General features: G+C 45.1%; 1 protein-coding gene across 1 annotated transcript; it reads left to right on the top strand.

The window, feature by feature from the left end:
- Positions 1 to 3,579: 3,579 nt before the first annotated feature.
- LOC117844565 (uncharacterized) lies at positions 3,580 to 9,858 on the top strand. Its single transcript, XM_034725268.2, has 6 exons — positions 3,580 to 3,986; positions 4,749 to 4,835; positions 6,323 to 6,499; positions 6,621 to 6,707; positions 6,781 to 6,852; positions 7,731 to 9,858. The coding sequence occupies exons 1-6, from the start codon at positions 3,804 to 3,806 to the stop codon at positions 9,594 to 9,596; spliced, it is 2,472 nt and encodes an 823-aa protein (XP_034581159.1). The 5' UTR covers positions 3,580 to 3,803; the 3' UTR covers positions 9,597 to 9,858.
- The last annotated feature ends 3,192 nt before the right edge of the window (positions 9,859 to 13,050 follow it).

Genomic DNA, 13,050 nt, shown 5'->3' on the forward strand with positions numbered 1-13,050 from the left:
ACTAGTCGGTGAAGTATACAAAAGTACTCAGAACTGCTGCATTTGACTAAAAGGTACTCAGAGACTTATCGTACATACATCTATGGGCCCACCAGAAGGTTTGAACAGACCCAAATGTGAGGCTGGACACCGAGACGCATCTGACATGGAGACCATGGTGCAGGATGGCATAGTCTACATGGAAAGACAGGAACTAGTCAAGGATTAGGAAAGTACTCGCTATAATAGGGTAGGCTTCTTCTAATCATATCCGACTAGTATTCCTGTAACCAACCGACCTGTAACCCTGCCCCCGACTATATAAGGCAAGGCAGGACCCCCTCCAAATTCAATCCAACCAACACACAGGACATAGGGTATTACGCAATCTAGCGGTCCGAGCCTGTCTAAATCATGTGTCTACGTTTACCTTCGAGTTTCTGATCTCAACGAGCCCCACCAACAAAAATACTACTTCAGGCACCCCCTCGGTAGGTTGCCGAGTCTAAACATTGACAATGGTCCACTGGGGGCGTGAGGTGGAGGGTGGCAACGCTAGGGCTAGCAGGCGGAGGCGCCGGGGTCCGGCAGGCTGGAGGGAGGCGCTGGGGAGGTGGTGGAGCAGAGGCGTTGGAGCGGATAAGAGATCGGGAGTGAGAAAAGGAAAGAGCAGATAAGAGAGGAAGGAAAGAGAAAAAAAGAGGAAAAAAGAAATATGAAGAAAAGAGGAAAAAGTGGAAGAAAAAAATAATGAAGGTATTGTGGACATTTCACATATTTTTCCATTTGAAACAACCTGTTTTGCCGATCGTTTTTCCAACTAGATAAAATATAAAAAAAAAGCCGCTCCACCAGAGACGCCATAGCCGGAGCTGCTTCAGCTACGGCCACAGTCTTGTCAAATTAGCCCTTTCATTTCCTAAGGACGTGGCACAACTGTGATTGGGTCTCCCTATCTTTAAGGTGTAAAATAAATCAAAGGGAGGGGTGTTGCAAGAAAAAGTTTGGTAGATCGTAAGGCACACAAAGAGGGGAATCAGTAAGACAATTACAATAACAATTACACAAGTGAAAAGTATGTGGGTTGGAGTTTTATTTTTCAACAAAAAGTTTATAATATTCCCTATCTCTTATAACATTAAGACAGGCATTAAACATGCTTTTACCATAGCACTTTATTAAACATGCTTTTACCATAGCACAAAGTCCAATTCACCTAACAAAGCACAAAGAAACCCACGTCCGGGTCTTTTTGAACAACCACTAGTACATTGGGCCTGTTTGGCAGAGCTCCACGCAGCTTCAGATCCTAAAAAATAGCTCTGCTCCCAATTTTTCCAGCCAAACGGTTTTAGCTCTAGCAACTCCACCGTAGATCTGCTCCACGAAAATGGTGGATCTACCCCCAGATCCATGGATTTGGTGGAGCTCGTCAGGGGGTGCTCCACGAAATCAAATTTGGTGAAGTTGGAGAAAATTACCCACCACTGCCACTCATTAGTGGAAAATGACCGGTTCATTCTATTTCTTTTTCTTCTTCTCTGTGCAAAACGCTGCCGTCCTTCTCTTCCTGTGCTACGCCGCCGTTTGCCCCTGCACGCCGGAGCGTCGCCCGCCCTTGCTCGCCCCTGCCCGCCGGAGCCCCGCCCGCCCCTGCCTGCCCCTACCGCCGGAGCGCTGCCCCTGTTTGCCTCTGCTCCCCCCGCCTGCCCCGCTCGCTCCGCCTGCCAGAGCCCCATCGCGCCTGCCGCTGGAGCGCCGCCCCTGCTCGCCTCTGCTCGCCCCGCTCGCTCTGCCCGCCGGAGACCCATCTGCCCCTGCCGTCAGAGCGCCACCCCTGCTCGCCTCTGCTCCCCCCACCCGCCCCTGCTTGCCCTTGCCCGCCCCTGTCGTCGGAGCGCCGCCTCGCCCGCCGGAGATCTTCTGCGGGAGGCGTCGTGGTGGCCGCGGCAGGTGTCGCGTCCCGTGGTGGTGGCCGCAAGCGAGGAGGAGGGCGGCGAGTCCGCCGGCGCGGCGACGCTTGGTAGGGAAGGCAGTGGCGGCATGGAGAGGGCGCGGAGCCTGACGGTCGATGACCTGGAGGAGCTGAAGGGTTGCGTGGATCTGGGCTTCGGCTTCAACTATCACGAGATCCCCGAGCTCTGCGGCATGCTGCCTGCGCTCGAGCTCTGCTACTCCGTGAGCCGACGTCAGCGCGCGAGGTCACACTCGCGGTGATGAGGAAGGAGACGTTTTTTTTATTCTGATGCATGGGTCCAAATCGTCAGTGAGACAAAGACAAGAGTGGAGCTGTACCAAACGCTTTTTGAGATATTAGATCCACGGTGGAGCAGCTCTATGGTGAAGCTAGCTGGATCTATGGATCTGGAGCTGTTTTTTCAGAGTTGGAGCTCTGCCAAACAGAGCCTAAGCTTCTTGACGCCACAAACAAAAGTAGCTCCTTGCACAACCCCTAGCCGAGAATGTCTAATCAGTTACTTCAATCTCCTATGTTTAATTGTACCTCGTTAAATGCGCTAACTGTTGAGTTATTATTTTGGTATTGATCAATATGCTATCATTTTAGTCATCATCGTTGACACAAATACACAACGAATATGGCGTTAGGGGTTATTACGGTACTATCATTATACTCACGAATGTTGTCGTTTAGTGGGTTTTGAACCTATATATAATCTGTAGATCCACCAAGAAAGAACTAAGAAAGAACTAATGATAATACGTTCTGATCATGTGACTATCGGGGGTGTTTGGATCCATGGACTAATTTTTAGTTCGGGTCACATCGTATGATTGAATACTAATTAGAAGGACTAAACATGAACTAATTATAAAATTAATTGTATAAGCCGTGGCTAATTCGCGAGATAAATCTATGAAGCCTAATTAATCCATAATTAGCACATATTACGATAGTATCACATGGTCAAATCATGAACTAATTAGGCTTAATAGACTTATCTCGCGAATTAGCCTTCATTTATGCAATTGATTTTGTAATTAACCTATATTTAATACTCCTAATTAATATCTAAACATTCGATGTGATAGGGATTAAATTCTAGTCATTGTCTCCAAATGGGCCTTAGTTTGGTGGCTTCCAAAGTGAAGCGGTCAATGATAACTAGGGGGCGTTTGGTTCAACTTGCGTATTTTTAGTTCATGTCACATCGAATATTCGAAGACTAATTAGGAGGATTAAATATGAATTATTTATAAAACTAATTGCACAGATGGAGGCTAAATAGCGAGATGAATTTATTATGCCTAATTAATCCATCATTAGCAAATGTTTACTGTAGCAACACATTGTCAAATCATGGACTAATTAGGCTTAATAGATTCATCTCGCCGTTTAGCCTCCACTTATGTAATGGATTTTATCAATAATCTACGTTTAAATACTTTTAATTAGTATCTAAATATTCAATGTGATCAATAATCTACGTTTGAATACTTTTAATTAGTATCTAAACATTCGATGTGATAGGTGCTAAAAATAAGACAAAGTAACAGGGCCTAATCCTTCTTCAGTGGCAAAATCGTGAAAGCCGTCGAGTGAGGAAAGGAATGGCAAATTCGTAATAGACGGGAAATCAGGAAAGGAAAGCAGCAGCCTCCTCTCCCTCTATCCATCGCCTTCCCAATCTCTCTCTCCCCTCCCTCGTCGTCGCTTCCTCCAAACCCTAGCCCGCCTTCCTCCCCACGCCCCCCCTAACCTCTGCCTCCGCCGCTCCGATTCCCCGCGGCGGCGCGCGATCCCGACGCTCCCATCGCGCCCCGCGCCTGCGCTTCAACCCCTCCATCCGGGCGAGATCCGGCGGATGGAACCCCCGGCGGCGAAGGAGGCGCCGCCGCCGCCCCAGCCCGCAGCGGAGGAAGACGCGATGCTCTCCGCGACGGCAGCCATGGCGAAGGAAGCCGCAGTGTCGTTCCAAGGCCGCCGCTACTCCGAGTGCGTCTTGGTGCTTAAGAAGCTCCTGGAGATGAAGGAGGGCGATCCCAAGGTGCGCGATTCATTCCTGCTCTCGTGTTACTACTCTCTGTGTGTGGGAAAGCGAGGAGGGTTAGGAACTTGAATCTTCTAGCTGTGAACATAGCAAATCTGTGCGTTGGGTACCTTTCGGTTGCTATCTGGATGCGCATCTGTGGTTGGAGCCATGCTTACGCGCCCCTTGACCGTCCCTTGCGTCGGAAATGGTTCTGGGGCTGTTTATTTAGTTCCATTCATGGCTGTTCGCTCTGGGGTGGGTAGTGTTAAGTTTGCTTATGTATGTGGTTGGGTTCGCCATGTGTGTGGCTGTTCGCTGTGTGTGTGCATATGTGCTTGCAACTGTTTCTTGAGCTGTATTTGTCAATGTCACCACCCACTCTTGTTGCATCCAGTTTGACTCAATGCCCATGTTAGTCTGCATGTTTTGATTTTGTGAGCGTGTTGTGCATTGGCGCATGTCAATGCCAGTTGGCATGCTATTGGGTCCAGATTTTCCTCTGTTTTATATTCATTAGCTGCGTCACTTGTTCCATGAAGCTTACGTCAGGGCCTCTTTAATCTTGTTGTCTTAGGCTTTAAATTTGAAGCATAATTTACCTGAGACCAGCAAGGAAACAGTTCCGTTGGAAGGGTGGATGATATAGTTGTCCATTGTCTTTGTATAGGACAACTGTCAGCTTGAATCGATAGTGTTTCTTCTTTTGCTTTGGGAGAAGAAATTGTTGTTCTATCAAATTTGTTTTTCTGCATCTGATGTCACATTTTGCAATTTCAGGTCCACCATAATATGGCAATCACACAATCTTTCTTGGATGGTTGTCCTGATCCAGAGAGACTGCTTAAAATTCTAGGTGATGTTAAGGTTAGTGAATCCGCACTGCTCACTGTATAATCATTTGATTGACATGTTGATTATTTTCAGTAAAGTAGCATCAACAGATTACCTTTTATGAGTAACTTTTTAATCCAAAATGAAGATACTTTTCACATGGATGATTTTGTTTTTCATATGTGGCTACTGACAAAATCCTTTCATGTATAGATAGTGGACCCTGTTGTTTAACCTTGTATTTTCTGTTGCATTTCTGTATGTTTCTTTAAGCATAGAGTTGGATTAGATTTCTGCAACCAAATAGAAAAAAACTTTTCTTGTACTTAAAGTTTTGCTGCGGTGTGCATGTGTACACGAAACAGGTGTGTTCTATAGGACTAAAGGATACACCCACACATTGACAATTCTGATAGTCGCTCAGTATGCTTATTTACGTTGCCTCCCAACTTGCGTGAAGAATTGTACATGTTAAGGGCTTAAAAATTCAAATTATGAAAATGTTTTGCTTATACGAGTAAGAATTAAGATCATCATCTTTTGGGTTCATGGGCCTATTGTTAGAGCTGGATGCGAAGTAATATAATCCAATGAACTCCTACACTGTTTTTTTGTGTATTGTATGTGAGTTATATTCATGAATATTCTGCTTTTATTGCACCAAACAAATGCCTTCATATTCTGAGCAGTTTGCCCTTTATGGTTTAATTAATGTTTCACTTTAGCATGCTGAGGAAATTTCTGTTTGTCGAACAAACACCTGAATTTTTGTAATGTGTGTTGCTCCTGAATTTTCTAGCTACAGTAGCTTATCTTTCTTTGAAATATCTAGCGTAACCTACTGTTCTATATTGGAGCTGCTGTGACCTTGACAGCAGCTGGCTGCGGTCAAAATTATGCTTTATTGTAATAATATATGTATAAGTAGCAGTTCATGTGAGACTCCTTCAAACACCTAAGTGGCCTTGCAGCCTCCAAATAGTTCCACGATTTTTTTTAATGGCTTGTCTTTAATTTTTTTTAAGCTGCAATTCATGGTAGGCGAACTTGTTGCAGTTTGTCCTGAACTGGTATTACACTCATTGGTGCAACATAATGTTTGATATTTTTGTATGATGTATATCAAAACATATCAGTATTAATAACTGCACTAGTGTCATCGTGTTATTGACATCTATTTGTGACTTACTATGTCATTTTGTAGTGTACTACATTTGTGCAATACTCATCTCTTTTAACCACTTTATAATTCACAATTATTAGGCACATTATAGTGAACTTTACCATCAATCCTGCCATCTCTAACTATTATCATTTGCCATACTTTGTGCATGTCATATTAGTAGAGTATTTTGGCCCTACTTTATTTAAACTATGTTTTTTCTTGTTTTATGTGCTTCGGTAAAAATTGACAGGTTTTACAATTGTAGGGAGTATTATGTTACCATCTTTGGTGTGTATTTGTTTTCCTGTTAGTTGAGGTAATTTTGTTCTTAATATTGTACCGCTAATTTCTTCAGAAAAGATGTGAGGAGCTTGCATGTGCATCTAGAGAACAAGCTGATTCTGCCAATGGCGTAGGAAGCAATGCATCTTCAGGATCAAGAGGGAGCGGCATAGTACTACCTTATTCTGCTGCACATAATGCGTCAACCTATGGGGATGAGTTTGACACAACCATAATAACATTCAACATGGTATGTCTTGTTATGTGGCAGTAACTATGTGATTATTTTTCTGGTCATTGATCTGTATCAAATAAACTACGACTATTAAATACAAGCACAAAATATGCTGATCATGGACTCAAATTCGCAGGCTGTCATCCTCTACCATCTTCATGACTATGAATCTGCTCTATCTGTTTTGGATCCATTGTACCGAAATATTGAACCAATTGATGAGGTATTATTAGCGATTGAGTAGCTTAGTGACAAGGGAAAATTGTGTCAATGCTAATTATTCTTTACTCTTACAGACAACTGCTCTTCATGTATGCTTTCTATTATTGGATATTACTTTAGCTTTGCAAGATGCAACAAAGGCTGCGGTACGTTTCTTTCCTTGGTGTGGGGCATTCACCACTTAAAAAAAAGGCATTTTTAACATTTAATGTTGGTATTATTACTGGTTCTTTGTATGCTATTTATATTTGACATGTTGGATTTTTTGTAATTCTCTCTGATACCTTTTCTTGTGCCATATCCTGCCATGACATTTTTTGTGCTGTCGCTGACAATTTCCTTGTTATGATGACTGTTAATATGGGAGAGGGATCTGATGTGTAGGGTGTGTTGATCATGAAGTCATCTGTCAAATTTGGTTTGTTAGGGTGATTGTCATACTCCTACAGTTTTCTCCGTGTGGGAACTTTGAACTTTTGAGGTTTATACTGTCAGATTTAATTGGGATCTTAGCCTGAACAGTTGGTCTTAGGCCATTCTCAGTGCAAGGTTTCATTGCATGATTTCCAAGAGTGCCATGTCATCTAATAATCATTGAGCTGATGAATGAAACTAAGTCTCTCAATGCAATATTTCATTTCACGATTTCATATGCTAGTATATCATTTTAATCTTTCATCTAAGTGACCAATGGGAGTTGATGCATATGTGGAGATGAAACTCAAATCCTCTCAATAGAGTTTCATTCTAGTATCATGGCTCTTGGTACTGTGTACACCTAGTTTCATCCCCATGAAACCCAATTCTTCTCTTTCCTCTAAAATGCCATGCCTTGTCATCACTTTTGCCTATGTGGCATGTCATTTAATGAGAATGAAACTCATATGAAACTTGCATTTAGAATGGCCTTAGGCTCATAGCATTTATTTTGGCCTGGTTTCTTTTGGGATTTGGACCATTGACTTGTGCCTAGAGGAAATTTTATTCATCTTGTTTAACTTTATGATTACTTATTGCCTTACAGGATGTAATACAGTACTTGGAAAGGTCATTTGGAGTAGCTAACACAACGAACCAGAATGAAAATGCTAGCATAGCTCAGCAGCAATTAGCTCAACCGAAGCCTCCTGCAAAAAGTAACACACCTCCAGATTCTGATTCAAATGCTTATGGTGGTGGATGTGAGAACCTTTCAACAGGAAGTTTCCCAGATGAACCAATAGAATTCGAATCTTTATACTCTAGTTTTGATGGACATCAGAATCTGGGTCGGCCTATATTGAATGATTTCCCCAGGGCATCTGCTGATCTTGCTGCTACTGCTGCTGATTTGAAAGTCAGACTGCAGATTTACAAGGTCCGGCTTCTACTGCTCACTAGGAACCTTAAGGTTGCAAAGCGAGAACTTAAAGTACTGATGAACATGGCACGTGGTAGGGATTCATCTACAGAGCTTCTCTTGAAATCTCAGCTGGAGTATGCCCGGGGGAACTACCGGAAGGCTGTGAAGCTATTGAGCACACCAAATAATCGAACTGAACCAGCAATGCTAGCTATGTTCTACAACAACCTTGGATGTATACTCCACCAGCAGAGATCTAATCACACCTCTATATGGTGCTTTAGCAAAGCGCTGAAGTACAGCCTATCTCTTCGTTCAGAGAAACCACTGAAGCTGACTGCATTATCACAAGACAAGTCTTGTCTTATTTCGTACAACTGTGGTATCCAACATTTGATGTGTGGGAAGCCTTTGTTAGCAGCTCAATGTTTTCGTGAGGCTATGCCACTCTTCTACAAACGACCCCTTTTCTGGCTCCGTTTTTCTGAGTGTAGTCTGCTAGCTCTAGAAAAGGGTCTACTGTGTGCAGCTGGTGCTTCTTCATGCAATGATGAGATTGAAGTCAATGTTGTGGGGTCAGGACAATGGCGGCAGTTGATCGTCAACCCTGTGCACTCGAGAAGTAATTCAGCTTCTGCACGTGTGACTTCAGATGAACATAAAAATTTGGTATCACTTGGATTTGCTAGACAATGTCTGCTCAACGCTCAGCTATTATTGGATGCTTCTGAGCAGGAAAATCCGGTGCCCGCATCCGATGCAGAGGATGGCAACCAAGGAGTAGTACAAGGACATAAAAGCTCAGGTCAGAAGAACACTGTAAGTACAGATTTTAAAGCACCTTCTGGCCCAACCCTGGCTTTTGTAAACGGAGAACAAAAAGGAACGAGCTTGAATGCCACCTTGCAGAGCTCTCTTGCTTTGTATGATGAGATTTGTAGAAAAGAGAACCTCAAAATCAGACAGGCCATCCTGGGGAGCTTGGCGTTTGTTGAGTTGTGTCTTGAGAATCCTTTGAAAGCTTTGTCTTATGCGAAGTTGCTACAGCAGCTGACTGATTGCTCTAGGATGTATGTATTCCTCAGCCATGTATATGCAGCTGAAGCTCTGTGTGCTCTGAACAGACCAAAGGATGCTGCTGAGCAGCTGTCAGTTTATATCAAAGATGGCAATGATATTGAGCTGCCATACAATGTGGAGAACTGTGAGAAGGCCTTAGATGAGAAAGACAGTGATGGTGAAGACACGGTTGCTCCTGCTGTGACAAAACTGACCTCAGAAGAATCTCAGCACTCGGAGAGTCTCAAGCCTGAGGAAGCTCGGGGCGTTCTGTATATTGACCTCGGCATGACCGCTGCAATGCAGGGAGAATTTGAGCAGGCTGACTATATGGTGAGCCGTGGCCTTGCCATGCTGCCCAACAACCCTAGGGCAGTGCTAGCATCAGTTTACATGGACCTTCTGCAGGGAAAGTCCCAGGGGGCCGTTGCAAAGTTGAGACACTGTAGGCATGTGAGATTTAGACCTAGTGTACTAGCTACCAGCTGAGCTTAGAGAAGCATACCTTTTCATGGTTTCTGTAGTTTACAATTACCATTACAATCTTTTTGGACCCTGACCCCAGTGCGGATGATGATTAAAGATGGTAATGCCCCTCCTGTGTACCATACATAAGAAGTGAACTGTAGTTCTCTTTTTAGCTTCGCCCCAGATTCAGGGTGTAATGTGTTGAAACTATATCGTTTAAATTCGCTGCTCTTTGGACTGAAGAGTGGCCAGGTGATCAAAATAGTTTCCTATATCCGTTTAATCAGGAATCAATCTGGAGAACAATGTGCAGAGGCTTTGGGCTCTGATACATGCGTCATAAGATGAGTAGTCACTTTGCCTGCAACCGTTCATCTGATGTGACTCGGTACCGGTTGCTTGTGTACCCGTTTGTTTTTGCGAACTGTTGTTTTTTGTTGGGTTTTGCGAACTACTTTTAAGAAAGACGAACATTTTTACTGCAAAGCCCGCATTTGCAAATCATTACTTGACTAAAACACCTCAAGTTAAAAAATAATTGATGCTGGTGACATTTTTATGGTCTTTGGTGTACAACTTTAGTTGCTATTTTTCTATTAGAATATGGTTATGACATCTAATGAATATATGAGATTATGAAAAAGGCTTTTAAAGACAAATCTGTTGATATGTTTTCGAATTGAAAAGCTATTGATGCAAAGTTTTAAAAGTTTGAGTAGATTTCCGTTAAAACATCAAGTATTTGCGTTCAAAGGTAGTATATGTTTTATTTGAAAAAGAAAAAATCGAGCTTTTTATGCCCAACAGAACAACTGAGTAATTAACAATTCACTCGACGATCGTGATCGTTTTTACCAGTTCCGCCCCTAAATTCAACGACCTACTTTCCAGGACACCGGGGTGAGGTGGAAGGCACTCGTAGGTCTCCGCTGTGCAGCGAATTCCCGTCGCTGAGGGATGTACAACGCCATTTGATAACTCGTTGGATCCATACAATTATAATTTTTCAATTTTTGAACGCACTTCTTCCTATATGTTTAAGATATGACATTTTCTACGTTTTTAAAACTATTGGACCACACACATGCCGTCGTATTTTCGTATGGACTAAAATACCGTCCTTCAACTCTTCTTCTCCACTCACGGACGCGTGGATCCATGTGTCATCCCCTTCCTCCCTCGTTCCTTTCCCCTCCTTCCCACCCCCGCAAGGTGAGCGAGAACGCGGCGATGCCGCACCTGAAGCAGCCCGGCAGCAGCTGCGCTCGGGCCGCCGAGCCCTATGCCGTGAATCGGAAACGGGTCGACGTCGGCAGGCACGCGTCCTCCTCGCCATCCGTGCGCAGCGGCGCGTCGTCCAGCGGCAGCAGCGGTGGCGCTGCGAGCGGAGGCGAGCTCCTGAGGCCGCGCCCGTCGGCGGCAGGGGCGAGAGTAAGCCACTGTGGCGAATTTCAAGGGCGCGAGATGCCTCTAGGGGCCGCCGTTCAACTATGTCGCCGTGGCCAAGGGTGGCGGCGGCGGCATGTCCTCGTCGCTGGCGCTATCTTGAAGACTTGAACTGATAACGGGTCGAAAATGAGTACTAGTAGAAAAGGTGTCGTGTAGACATTTGCTACTGGATACGTCTAGAAGGTTAATGTTGAACATTTGCTAGCTCTGTAACGGTGTAAAAGTTTATAACTTTTACAGGCGCGTAGCCATGCATCGCACGCGTCACCCGTCGGATCACCAGCTCGTCCGGAGAATGCCGTCGCCGCGACGAACCCATTCCCCTCCACCTCGCACGTCCGCATCTCGTCGAGGGCGCCCCGCCGCAGAAGACGCGGGAGGCGAGGTCGGGGCGCGCGTTGCCGAGGTACGCAGTGAGCAGCGCGTTGAGCGACTGCGTGTGGGTGTGGAAGCCGAGCTTGAGGAGCAGCGGGTGGAGCTGGGCGACGAGAAGGAGCGGCCCGGCGTCGGGGATGGGGAGAGGCTCCGGTGGTGGGGCGGCGGAGGCAGAGGGGGTCACCGCGGGGTAGGAAGGAGGGGAAAGTAAGGAGGAGGAAGGGGATGACACGTGGGACATACGTGTTAGTGAGCGGAGAGGTGCATTTTATTCCATACGAAAATACGATGGCCTATGTAAAATGGCATATTTCAAACTCAAATATACGAAGAATTATAATAGCACCGTTCCTATAACGCGAACAGTGTGGTCAAAAATTGGAAAATTATAATAGCTCAGATCCAATTAACTTTTTATAATGCTATGTCATATTTAATGACTCGTCTATATAGTGCCATGTCATCGTACTTATCCTACGCCCGACTTTTTTGTATTTTGGCCCTTTTCGCGAAAAAATCTCACAAATAGGCCCCTGGCGAAACCAATTCCGAAAATGGACCCTCAGCTTGGCTGGCTGGCGCCAAGGTATAACGTCTTGGCGCCAGCCGTCCTGGCGCCAAGGTCCCTACACCGTGCCTCCGACGTGGCGCCGGCCCGCTGACGTGGCCCCGAGGCTGGGCGCCAAGATCCATGGCGCCAAGGCTCGGCGCCAAGATCTGTGGCGCCAAGGCTCGGCGCCACCGTCGCTGGCGCCAAGCCTCGGCGCCATCGATCTTGGCGTCGAGGCTCGGCGCCAGCCTCCCTGGCGCCAAGCCCCCTACCATATATACCGCCCCTTCTTCCTGCCCGAGAGTTCCTCCTCATTATTCTCCACTCTCTCGGGTTTTTACTCTCCCTACTTTGCCCTAGACTACGAATCGACATTGTAGCTTAGGAAACTTTCATTTGATCCGTGGATCCTGAAGAGCAAGGTATCCTCTCTCCGTCGTACCTTTTTTCACATCGATTCGCTATATATTTCTTGCATTTTTGAACTTAGGGTTTCATGCAAATGTAGGATGCCGAGGCGTGGAAAAGCTAAGAAACTAAGGTAATCTCAACGCCCGTAGTTATGTTATATACTCATTGTTGTGGATCAAATGAAAAAACCTTAATTGTAGGTTTATTCTTAAGTGCGTTTGATTCATAGAACCAAATAAACAAAATTGTAGTTATGGCGCAAAGAAGACCGGAAATGCGTTCGATCCATTGCCTCTGCCTAGTGGTGTTCCAGTGCCGATGTGCTTTTGCGGCGATCCTTGCAAGGTAGCCAAGTCCGAAGAACATGCCACGTATAGGCAGAGGTATTGGATGTGTTCCAACTTTGCGTTTGAACCTACACTTCGTCAGCGCTGCATTAACATGTTGGTAAGGAAATGTTGTTGTCTTATAATTATTGTCCATAATTTTTTTGTTTTATAACAATTGCATTTGTTGTAGACCCCTCCACCGCTATGTGATTTTGAGCAGTGGATCGACGCTGAGATCAATCCTGAAGACAAGGAGTTTTTGGAGTATATGATGCGCTGGGATGCAGAGAGGAAGGAGGTGTACGAGAAGAGGCTCATAGAGGAGGCTGCGGAAAAGGAGCACAAGGAAGAGGAGGAAAGG

The sequence above is a fragment of the Setaria viridis genome, chromosome 2, assembly GCF_005286985.2.
Source record: "Setaria viridis chromosome 2, Setaria_viridis_v4.0, whole genome shotgun sequence".
Classification (NCBI taxonomy): Eukaryota; Viridiplantae; Streptophyta; class Magnoliopsida; order Poales; family Poaceae; genus Setaria; species Setaria viridis.

Coding starts and splice junctions, on each gene's coding strand:
- LOC117844565 (XM_034725268.2), top strand. CDS start 3,804: ATGGAACCCCCGGCGGCGAAGGAGGCGCCGCCGCCGCCCCAGCCCGCA. Junction 3,987..4,748: donor TGAAGGAGGGCGATCCCAAG/GTGCGCGATTCA, acceptor TTGCAATTTCAG/GTCCACCATAATATGGCAAT. Junction 6,708..6,780: donor ATATTGAACCAATTGATGAG/GTATTATTAGCG, acceptor TTACTCTTACAG/ACAACTGCTCTTCATGTATG.